This window comes from Rhinoderma darwinii, chromosome 8, assembly GCF_050947455.1.
Source record: "Rhinoderma darwinii isolate aRhiDar2 chromosome 8, aRhiDar2.hap1, whole genome shotgun sequence".
NCBI lineage: Eukaryota > Metazoa > Chordata > Amphibia > Anura > Rhinodermatidae > Rhinoderma > Rhinoderma darwinii.
The window spans coordinates 4,270,832-4,284,221 of NC_134694.1; the positions used below are offsets into that span (position 1 = coordinate 4,270,832).

Consider the following 13,390-nt stretch of genomic DNA (forward strand, 5'->3'; position numbering starts at 1 on the left):
ATTGGCGTCCAATAACCCTTGATGTTTTTATGCTGTGACGACGTCTTCTTATATAAACTTAGTCTCTTATATTATGCGCTGTCCCTTTAAATGAAGTAATTTGCCCTTGTTGCCTTTTAGGGGTTAATTATTCTATTATCGGAGCTTTAATGAGTTTTTGGCCGCACAGTTTCCCTCCTGCACCAGTAACACTTGTAGATGAAAAGTCTCTGACATTAATTGGGAACCGCATGAGACGTGAGGTTGTGTATATGAGATGGTGGACAGAAGCCGCCATGTAATAATCTTCCACCGGCGTTAATGGGAGGGGGGACGCTGCGTGTTTGAGGCGGTGAAGATGAGGTGCGCTGTTCGGAGCAATCTCAATAACATTCGGATCTATGGGATGAGAGATGGATTTTGGCCGCTCAGTCATTTGTCTCAATCAGGTGGTCTTCATCTTTGGGAGGGGGCGAAAGAGACCTTAACGTAGATATATGAATCTATAACTCAGAGCAATGTGTGCAGACTATTCCACAGCCCCGGCCGGCAAAACCTAATATTTTGTTCTTCATTTTCTTACAAATTTCAGCCCTGACCCTTCAACATGAACATGCTTGGCCGCTACTTAATATAAACTTCCAGCAATCCCAAATCCTCTTAAAGGGACAGGCCACCACTGCCCGTTAAAGCCCTAGGAGGCAATGGAGCTTGAATCTCATAACCGGGAAAATTTCAGTAAAATTCCTGTAATCCGGCAATTAGTAGTCTAGAAATTCCTTTAATTCGGCACCTGACAGCCTACAAATTCTATTAATCCGGCACTAGTTCTGTCCATAAATTAGAAGAGGATTTGAGACATAAAGGGGGTCTCCGCTTTGAATAATTTGGACTTGTTAGAAGTGATCAGAAAGTCTCCTCCTGCTGGGAATCCCAGCGATCATCTGTGATCTGTGGGGAAACCTTGCAGTAAGTATTCAGTTTCCCTGCAGCGCCACCACAGGAGAAATGAAGCATTACACAGTGTCCCATTCATATCGATGTGATGTCTGTGTAATACAGGACAGGACAGGCCCTCCAAAAGTCGCTCTATGTGACCGCTATACACTCTGGATCCTGAACAGAGGACCCCCCTCTGTTAACTTTCTTGGAGGTTTTCCTATGACCATTTGATAATCCAGATTATCTCCTAACCTGGCCACTTTAATGCCGGATTAATGGGAATTGTACTGCACCTGAGTGGTCCAAACACGCTCTGCCACATAAGAAGACCCCAGTGTTATAAATGGTACGTCTTCAGATGTGGGGGGGAGGGGGATTGGCTCTAAGGTCAAGGAAATGGGCAAATTAAAACGAGACCCTCCTGTCCCGGGTGGTGAATCCTGGCTCATAAAGGGGTTATATCTTGATCTTAGCTATGGGACCCCCTCTGGTGTATACTATTCCCCAGGCCACAGCTTTCTGTCCCCACTCGCTTGTCTTTCTGAGTTTTTGTTACATTTGACTCTGTTTTTAATATACACATTTCATAAATACGGAAGGAAAATGTACATTTTTAATTTTGTTTCTGTTACGACCTAATTTACTTTTCTCTAAAATATTGAAAACCACGCGGATCCACGGCGACAAAGGCGGCTTTTCTATTAGTTTTGGGATTTAATTGCAGCATCTCCCTCGTTGTCCTTTGCCGCTTTGTTTAGCGTTTAATATGTTTCCCAATTAAATACCTTCGTATCTTTATCCTTAATGTTTCCAACTAGGTTTTGGAGAAGATCTAAAATGAAGTCCCTTTGGTGCGAATAAACTTTGTGTGAGAAGAGCTTCTATGTCTGTGTCCCCATGACAACTCTCCTTGCCCGTGTGTTTTGTTAAGAACACTGGTCTCATAGCAATTAGTCAGATGCTATAAAATTGTATACTGGATTCTGACTGGTTGGTATGAAGTCCAGTATCCTTATGATGAAATGGAACTACCTGACCAGAAGGGCAGGAAGTGTTGTCATAGGGACACAGACAGAAAATTTCTTCTCACAGCAGGCTATAACTTTATAGGGATACTTCAATGAATTGTAATTATTCACTACATGTCGGCTGGGTACTACAAACATCATCTGCATTCACTTAAAGGGCTAGTGACGTGTATTATATATAGTTTATAATAAATCTGTCCTTACTGCATTAGAAATCAGCTTTCCATGTGCTGATTTCCTACTGAGCTTGTGCTCATACACTGCATCCAATCTGAACAAGCAGAGCTGCAGTGTAAAGCATGGACAGACAACAGCCAATGCTGTGTTCTAATGGAGCAAAGATATAGTGTAAAGCATGGAGGAGAGACAGGAGGTTGATTTCAGACTACCACTGACTCCAATAGAGAATGCAGCTAAGCTGGAGTCACTGATTATAGCTGTATAATAATTGAGCAGAGCTGCAGTGTACAGAATGGAGGAAGAACAGATGCATTAGATGCCCTTAATAAGACAGGAGGTGGATTTCAGACTACCACTGACTCCAATAGACAATGCAGCTAAGCTGGAGCCACTGATCATAGCTGTTTAATAATTGAGCAGGCAGAGCTGCAGTGTACAGAATGGAGGAAGAACAGATGCATCTGATGCCCGTGATAAGACAGGAGGTGGATTTTAGACTACCACTGACTCCAATAGACAATGCAGCTAAGCTGGAGCCACTGGTCATAGCTGTACATTAATAGAGCAGAACTTAGAAGATAATAAAGTATCACCCAGAGGTAGGGTCTTCTGCTTGGGCATTTGCGTTATTTTTTTCCCCTGTGTTATGAAATAACTGCAATTATTCTGCAAGGAAAGCGATGTCTCCATAGAAAAGACAAAGCATCTGTTGTGTGGATGTGGTTGGCAGATAGAGTAGCTGAAGACTGAGTTCCAAAGCACGTTGTTATGTTTTTTCCCCATGTAAACATGTCCGCTATATTCTTGCAGGCGCTGCTGGTTGATAACATCCCTCGGTTCCTGGACTTGAGATGAACTGATGTCTCTGCAAGAAGACAGCAACGTTCTCTGACTGCATGGTCAAGGTCGGTTCCAACCTGAGCAGATACCACCTACATGGTCAAGATTCGGTTCCAACCTGAGCAGATACCACCTACATGGTCAAGGTTCGGTTCCAACCTGAGCAGAAACCACCTACATGGTCAAGGTCGGTTCCAACCTAAGCAGATACCACCTATATGGTCAAGATTCGGTTCCAACCTAAGCAGATACCACCTATATGGTCAAGATTCGGTTCCAACCTGAGCAGATACCACCTACATGGTCAAGGTTTGGTTCCAACCTGAGCAGATACCACCTACATGGTCAAGGTTCGGTTCCAACCTGAGCAGATACCACCTACATGGTCAAGGTTCGGTTCCAACCTGAGCAGAAACCACCTACATGGTCAAGGTTCGGTTCCAACCTGAGCAGATACCACCTACATGGTCAAGGTTCCGGTTCCAACCTGAGCAGAAACCACCTACATGGTCAAGGTTTCGGTTCCAACCTGAGCAGATACACCTACATGGTCAAGGTTCGTTCAACCTGAGCAGATACCACCTACATGGTCAAGGTTCGGTTCCAACTTCACTAGATGCCCACCTACATGGTAAAGGTTCGGATCCAACCTCACTAGATGCCACCTACATGGTCTTGGGTTTAGTTGTCCTGGATTTTAAGGTTCTTACATAACCAGTCTTGGACGTATAAATCTTGTTTGGCAACCCAAGAATTTTTGGAGAAGAACCAAGGAGTAAGGAGGTTCATTCGACCCTTCATGTGGACCCTCTAGCCTGAAGATGAGAAGATGTCCACCTGGTAGGACTGTGAAGACTACAATGACTCCATCTCCTTGTCCTGGTCTGTTCTCAGAATTGACTTTCTAAGTGTTGCCTAACACCTCTATGAGTCAATGCAGAGACAAAGAGACCCAGATAGTTGGGAAATATCTATGCATCACGTAGAACGTCTTCTAGATGTTCTCTTCTGTCTCCAGATCATTGAATGTACAACACATGACTATTCATCCATAGCTGAAAAGCCCAATAGCACCCGATTAACAGCCAATGAGGTGTTTCCATGCTGATCCTGACAGTAGCAGATAAGCCCCCTAAAGTTTCCCCTCAACGTCTCTTGGTCAACTCCGTTCCAGGAGGACACACAGTCCGTTCCAGCTGCCATGCTGCCTTTGGCTGTCTTCGTCTTGCACTGCCTTCTTATGGCATTGGGACATTATGACATCTGTAAATCCTGGGTGACATCTGATGATGGCCCTTCCTGGGAATATTATGCCTGTCAACCAAATCCCATGGTGATGAAAAAGTATGCGATAATTAAGGTGGATCCTCCTGGAAATTACCTGTGGTGATCCGGCGGAGTACTTCTGCACACATGTAAGTACTGACATATGAAAAATACTACGTTCAATTCTCATAATTTAGAGTAATGCAGTGTTTCCAAATCCATTAATAGACTACGTCCTCAACCGACCCCCAAATGTCTTATTTTATGGATATTTTTTTTACTTGCAGTACCACATTCCACCACTAAATGGACAATATTGTCCATAGACATTAATGCAACAGCGCCCCCAAACTATGTGTTATTTAATTTCTAGATTTTTTTAAATTTTTAATTCTTGTTAATCCTACTACAGTGTATTCTGCAGGGTGTTTTACTTCAGGTTTCCAAGCAACTAATTGTCTTGCTGTCTAGGTGATGTCAATTTAGTATATGTAACTAGACGTAAGTTCTCTCTGCTATACAATAAACTTCCTCTCTGTGCGGCAAGTACACAACCACCAGCAAGAGGCCCAAATTAGATTTTTCCTGCCCCCACCCTGATAATTTCTTAGTATGATCTGAAAATGTATTGCAATTTGAACCTAAAAAAATTCGGAAATAGAATTTGCAGACAAAGAAAATCCTGTTCCTATCAGGCTGTGACATATTGAGTCCAGCCAGCGTGAGCATTCCACAATTATCCCGGTGATCAGTATTCCTCTTCAATAATCTGTCTTTCAAATGAGCTGATTTTTATTTTCCGTGATGAAATATTGATGTGTTTGCTGCAAGGTCCTCTCAGAAGTCTCTCTGTATCCAGCGCTCATCCCGCATAAGCTTTTAGACATCACTACCCTTTTCCTACTTTGTAGGCATTTCTGACTCTTTCAATCAATAATGCACTTAGGGCCGATGGTAGTTTATGAATGAGCACAAGGCCTGGACCACTATCCTGGGGCCACTGCTCCGGAAAAGAAAAAGACACATCCTCAGAATTTCCTTCTATTTCTTTTTATTATATTTTCTCTGCATATGAGTGATACATGGAGAATGGTAAAATGTCTATGTGAGTAGTGTATGTAGGTGAGCATCATAAACATTACATAAAGGGCGAGTCCAGTCACTACTGATATTAACATCAATTACTCCTATATACAAGAATATAACTACTATAATACTGCCTCTATATACAAGAATATAACTACTATAATACTGCCTCCTATATACAAGAATATAACTATTATAATACTGCCCCTATATACAAGAATATAACTACTATAATACTGCCCCTATATACAAGAATATAACTACTATAATACTGCCCTATATACAAGAATATAACTACTATAATACTGCCCCTATATATACAAGAATATAACTACTATAATACTGCTCCTATATACAAGAATATAACTACTATAATACTGCTCCTATATACAAGAATATAACTACTATAATACTGCCTCTATATACAAAGAATATAACTACTATAATACTGCCCCCTATATACAAGAATATAACTACTATAATACTGCCCCCTATATACAAGAATATAACTACTATAATACTGCCCCTATAGACAAGAATATAACTACTATAATACTGCTCCTATATACAAGAATATAACCACTATAATACTGCACCTATATACAAGAATATAACTACTATAATACTGCTCCTATATACAAGAAATAAACCACTATAATACTGCACCTATATACAAGAATATAACTACTATAATACTGCTCCTATATACAAGAATATAACTACTATAATACTGCCCTATATACAAGAATATAACTACTATAATACTGCCCCTATATACAAGAATATAACTACTATAATACTGCACCTATATACAAGAATATAACTACTATAATACTGCTCCTATATACAAGAATATAACCACTATAATACTGCTCCTATATACAAGAATATAACTACTATAATACTGCTCCTATATACAAGAATATAACTACTATAATACTGCCTCTATATACAAGAATATAACTACTATAATACTGCACCCTATATACAAGAATATAACTACTATAATACTGCTCATATATACAAGAATATAACTACTATAATACTGCTCCTATATACAAGAATATAACTACTATAATACTGCCCCCTATATACAAGAATATAACTACTATAATACTGCTCCCTATATACAAGAATATAACTACTATAATACTGCACCCTATATACAAGAATATAACTACTATAATACTGCCCCCTATATGCAAGAATATAACTACTATAATACTGCCCCTATATACAAGAAATAACTACTATAATACTGCCCCCTATATACAAGAATATAACTACTATAATACTGCTCCTATATACAAGAATATAACTACTATAATACTGCCCCTATATACAAGAATATAACTACTATAAAACTGTCCCCCTATATACAATATAATTACTATAATACTACCCCCAATATACAAGAATATAACTACTATAATACTGCCCCCTATATACAAGAATATAACTACTATAATACTGCCCCCTATATACAAGAATATAACTACTATAATACTGCTCCTATATACAAGAATATAACTACTATAATACTGCCCCTATATACAAGAATATAACTACTATAATACTGTCCCCTATATACAATATAATTACTATAATACTACCCCCAATATACAAGAATATAACTACTATAATACTGCCCCCTATATACAAGAATATAACTACTATAATACTGCCTCTATATACAAGAATATAACTACTATAATACTGCTCCTATATACAAGAATATAACTACTATAATACTGCTCCTATATACAAGAATATAACTACTATAATACTGCTCCTATATACAAGAATATAACTACTATAATACTGCCTCCTATATACAAGAATATAACTACTATAATACTGCCTCCTATATACAAGAATATAACTACTATAATACTGCCCCCTATATACAAGAATATAACTACTATAATACCGCTCCTATATACAAGAATATAACTACTATAATACTGACCCTATATACAAGAATACAACTACTATAATACTGCCCCCTATATACAAGAATATAACTACTATAAAACTGCTCCTATATACAACAATATAACTACTATAATACTGCCCCTATATACAATAATATAACTACTATAATACTGCTCCTATATACAACAATATAACTACTATAATACTGCCCTATATACAAGAATATAACTACTATAATACTGTCCTCTATATACAAGAATATAACTACTATAATACTGCCCCTATATACAAGAATATAACTACTATAATACTGCCCCTATATACAAGAATATAACTACTATAATACTGTCCCCTATATACAATATAATTACTATAATACTACCCCCAATATACAAGAATATAACTACTATAATACTGCCCCCTATATACAAGAATATAACTACTATAATACTGCCTCTATATACAAGAATATAACTACTATAATACTGCTCCTATATACAAGAATATACTACTATATTACTGCTCCTATATACAAGAATATAACTACTATAACACTGCCCTTTATACAAGAATATAACTACTATAATACTGCCTCCTATATACAAGAATATAACTACTATAATACTGCCTCCTATATACAAGAGTATAACTACTATAATACTGCCCCCTATATACAAGAATATAACTACTATAAAACTGCTCCTATATACAACAATATAACTACTATAATACTGCCCCTATATACAATAATATAACTACTATAATACTGCCCCTATATACAAGAATATAACTACTATAATACTGCTCCTATATACAAGAATATAACTACTATAATACTGCCCTATATACAAGAATATAACTACTATAAAACTGTCCCCTATATACAATATAATTACTATAATACTACCCCCAATATACAAGAATATAACTACTATAATACTGCCCCCTATATACAAGAATATAACTACTATAATACTGCCCCCTATATACAAGAATATAACTACTATAATACTGCTCCTATATACAAGAATATAACTACTATAATACTGCCCTATATACAAGAATATAACTACTATAATACTGTCCCCTATATACAATATAATTACTATAATACTACCCCCAATATGCAAGAATATAACTACTATAATACTGCCCCCTATATACAAGAATATAACTACTATAATACTGCCTCTATATACAAGAATATAACTACTATAATACTGCTCCTATATACAAGAATATAACTACTATAATACTGCTCCTATATACAAGAATATAACTACTATAATACTGCTCCTATATACAAGAATATAACTACTATATACTGCCTCCTATATACAAGAATATAACTACTATAATACTGCCTCCTATATACAAGAATATAACTACTATAATACTGCCCCCTATATACAAGAATATAACTACTATAATACCGCTCCTATATACATACAAATTACCTCCTATAATACTGCCCCTATATACAATAATATAACTACTATATACTGCTCCTATATACAACATATAACTACTATAATACTGCCCCTATATACAAGAATATAACTACTAAAATACTGTCCTCTATATACAAGAATATAACTACTATAATACTGCCCCTATATACAAGAATATAACTACTATAATACTGCTCCTATATACAAGAATATAACTACTATAATACTGCCCCTTATATACAAGAATATAACTACTATAATACTGTCCCCTATATACAATATAATTACTATAATACTACCCCCAATATACAAGAATATAACTACTATAATACCTGCCCCCTATATACAAGAATATAACTACTATAATACTGCCTCTATATACAAGAATATAACTACTATAATACTGCTCCTATATACAAGAATATAACTACTATAATACTGCTCCTATATACAAGAATATAACTATATAATACTGCTCCTATATACAAGAATATAACTACTATAACACTGCCCTATATACAAGAATATAACTACTATAATACTGCCTCCTATATACAAGAATATAACTACTATAATACTGCCTCCTATATACAAGAATATAACTACTATAATACTGCCCCCTATATACAAGAATATAACTACTATAAAACTGCTCCTATATACAACAATATAACTACTATAATACTGCCCCTATATACAATAATATAACTACTATAATACTGCTCCTATATACAACAATATAACTACTATAATACTGCCCCCTATATACAAGAATATAACTACTATAATACTGTCCTCTATATACAAGAATATAACTACTATAATACTGCCCCTATATACAAGAATATAACTACTATAATACTGCTCCTATATACAAGAATATAACTACTATAATACTGCTCCTATATACAAGAATATAACTACTATAATACTGCTCCTATATACAAGAATATAACTACTATAATACTGCTCCTATATACAAGAATATAACTACTATAATACTGCCCCTATATACAAGAATATAACTACTATAATACTGCCCCTATATACAAGAATATAACTACTATAATACTGCCTCCTATATACAAGAATATAACTACTATAATACTGCCCCTATATACAAGAATATAACTACTATAATACTGCCTCTATATACAAGAATATAACTACTGTAATACTGCCCCTATATACAAGAATATAACTACTATAATACTGCCTCCTATATACAAGAATATAACTACTATAATACTGCTCCTATATACAAGAATATAACTACTATAATACTGCCCTATATAAAAGAATATAACTACTATAATACTGTCCCTATATACAAGAATATAACTACTATAATACTGTCACTATATACAAGAATATAACTACTATATGGGCATGACCACACATGGCGGAATTCCTCCGCAACTGTCCGCATCAATGCCGCACAGAATCTGCGTTGCAGATTCTGCAGCGGATCTGCACAAAATGTGCAGAAAATTGATGCGGACTGGCCGCTGCGGACTGCAGGAAAAGTGCTTCTCTTCTCCCTATTCAGTGCAGGATAGAGAGAAGGGACAGCACTTTCCCTAGTGAAAGTAAACGAATTTCATACTTACCGGCCGTTGTCTTGGTGACGCGTCCCTCTTTCGGCATCCAGCCCGACCTCCCTGGATGACGCGCCAGTCCATGTGACCGCTGCAGCCTGTGCTTGGCCTGTGATTGGCTGCAGCCGTCACTTACACTGAAACGTCATCCTGGGAGGCCGGACTGGAGACAGACGCAGGGAGTTCTCGGTAAGTATGAACTTATATGTTTTTTTCCAGATACATGTATATTGAGATCGGTAGTCACTGTCCCGGGTGCAGAAACAGTTACTGCCGATCGCGTAACTCTTTCAGCACCCTGGACAGTGACTATTTACAGACGTCTCCTAGCAACGCTCCCGTCATTACGGGAGCCCCATTGACTTCCTCAGTCTGGCTGTAGACCTAGAAATACATAGGTCCAGCCAGAATGAAGAAATGTCATGGTAGTAAAAACAATACGCTCCGCAGCACACATAAGATCTGCGGACTTCATTGCGGAATTTTGACTCTCCATTGAAGTCAATGGAGAAATTCCGCCATGAGTCCGCAACCAGTCCGCCACTGCTCCGCAACAGACAGAGCATGCTGCGGACACCAAATTCCGCTCCGCAGCCTATGCTCCGCAGCGGAATTGTACGCATCGTGTAAACGAACACTGCTAAATTAAAGTGAAAGTCAATGGAGAAACGGCTCCGCTGCGGATTAACGCTGCGGAGTGTCCGCAGCGGAATTTAAGTGAAATTCCGCTATGTGTGAACCCGCCCTTATACTGCCCCTATAGACAAGAATATAACTACTATAATGCTGCTCCTATATACAAGAATATAACTACTATAATACTGCCCCCTATATACAAGAATATAACTACTATAATACTGCCCCCTATATACAAGAATATAACTACTATAATACTGCCCCAATATATAAGAATATAACTACTATAATACTGCCCCTATATACAAGAATATAACTACTATAATACTACCCACTATATACAAGAATATAACTACTATAATACTGCCCCCTATATACAAGAATATAACTACTATAATACTGTCCCTATATACAAGAATATAACTACTATAATACTGCTCCTATATACAAGAATATAACTACTATAATACTGCTCCTATATACAAGAATATAACTACAATAATACTGCTCCTATATACAAAAATATAACTACTATAATACTGCTCCTATATACAAGAATATAACTACTATAATACTGCCTCCTATATACAAGAATATAACTACTATAATACTGCCCCTATATACAAGAATATAACTACTATAATACTGCCCCTATATACAAGAATATAACTACTATAATACTGCTCCTATATACAAGAATATAACTACTATAATACTGCCCCCTATATACAAGAATATAACTACTATAACACTGCTCCTATATACAAGAATATAACTACTATAATACTGCCCCTATATACAAGAATATAACTACTATAATACTGCCCCCTATATACAAGAATATAACTACTATAATACTGCCCTATATACAAGAATATAACTACTATAATACTGCCCTATATACAAGAATATAACTGCTATAAAACTGCCCCCTATATACAGGAATATAACTACTATAATACTGACCCTATATACAAGAATATAACTACTATAATACTGCTCCTATATACAAGAATATAACTACTATAATACTGCCCCCCTATATACAAGAATATAACTACTATAATACTGCCCCCTATATACAAGAATATAACTACTATAATACTGCCCCCTATATACAAGAATATAACTACTATAATACTGCCCCCTATATACAAGAATATAACTACTATAATACTGCCCCGTATATACAAGAATATAACTACTATAATACTGCCCCGTATATACAAGAATATAACTACTATAATACTGCTCCTATATATACAACAATATAACTACTATAATACTACCCCCTATATACAACAATATAACTACTATAATACTGCTCCTATATACAAGAATATAACTACTATAATACTGCTCCTATATACAAGAATATATCTACTATAATACTGCTCCTATATACAAGAATATAACTACTATAGTACTGCTCCTATATACAAGAATATAACTACTATAATACTGCCCCTATATACAAGAATATAACTACTATAATACTGCCCCTATATATAAGAATATATCTACTATAATACTGCCCCTATATACAAGAATATAACTACTATAATACTGCCCCTATATACAAGAATATAACTACTGTAATACTGCCCCTATATACAAGAATATAACTACTATAATACTGCCCCTATATACAAGAATATAACTACTATAATACTGCCTCTATATACAAGAATATAACTACTGTAATACTGCCCCTATATACAAGAATATAACTACTATAATACTGCCTCCTATATACAAGAATATAACTACTATAATACTGCTCCTATATACAAGAATATAACTACTATAATACTGCCCTATATAAAAGAATATAACTACTATAATACTGTCCCTATATACAAGAATATAACTACTATAATACTGTCACTATATACAAGAATATAACTACTATATGGGCATGACCACACATGGCGGAATTCCTCCGCAACTGTCCGCATCAATGCCGCACAGAATCTGCGTTGCAGATTCTGCAGCGGATCTGCACAAAATGTGCAGAAAATTGATGCGGACTGGCCGCTGCGGACTGCAGGAAAAGTGCTTCTCTTCTCCCTATTCAGTGCAGGATAGAGAGAAGGGACAGCACTTTCCCTAGTGAAAGTAAACGAATTTCATACTTACCGGCCATTGTCTTGGTGACGCGTCCCTCTTTCGGCATCCAGCCCGACCTCCCTGGATGACGCGCCAGTCCATGTGACCGCTGCAGCCTGTGCTTGGCCTGTGATTGGCTGCAGCCGTCACTTACACTGAAACGTCATCCTGGGAGGCCGGACTGGAGACAGACGCAGGGAGTTCTCGGTAAGTATGAACTTATATGTTTTTTTCCAGATACATGTATATTGAGATCGGTAGTCACTGTCCCGGGTGCAGAAACAGTTACTGCCGATCGCGTAACTCTTTCAGCACCCTGGACAGTGACTATTTACAGACG

General features: G+C 36.5%; 1 protein-coding gene across 1 annotated transcript in view; it reads left to right on the forward strand.

Moving 5' to 3' along the window:
• The first annotated feature begins 3,516 nt into the window (after positions 1-3,516).
• Positions 3,517-13,390, forward strand: part of NTNG2 (netrin G2) — a 96,177-nt gene continuing 86,303 nt past the window's right edge. Inside the window, 2 exon segments of the mRNA XM_075834698.1 lie at positions 3,517-4,341; positions 4,343-4,384. Coding sequence (XP_075690813.1) covers positions 4,171-4,341; positions 4,343-4,384 — 213 coding nt within the window. The 5' untranslated portion in view covers positions 3,517-4,170.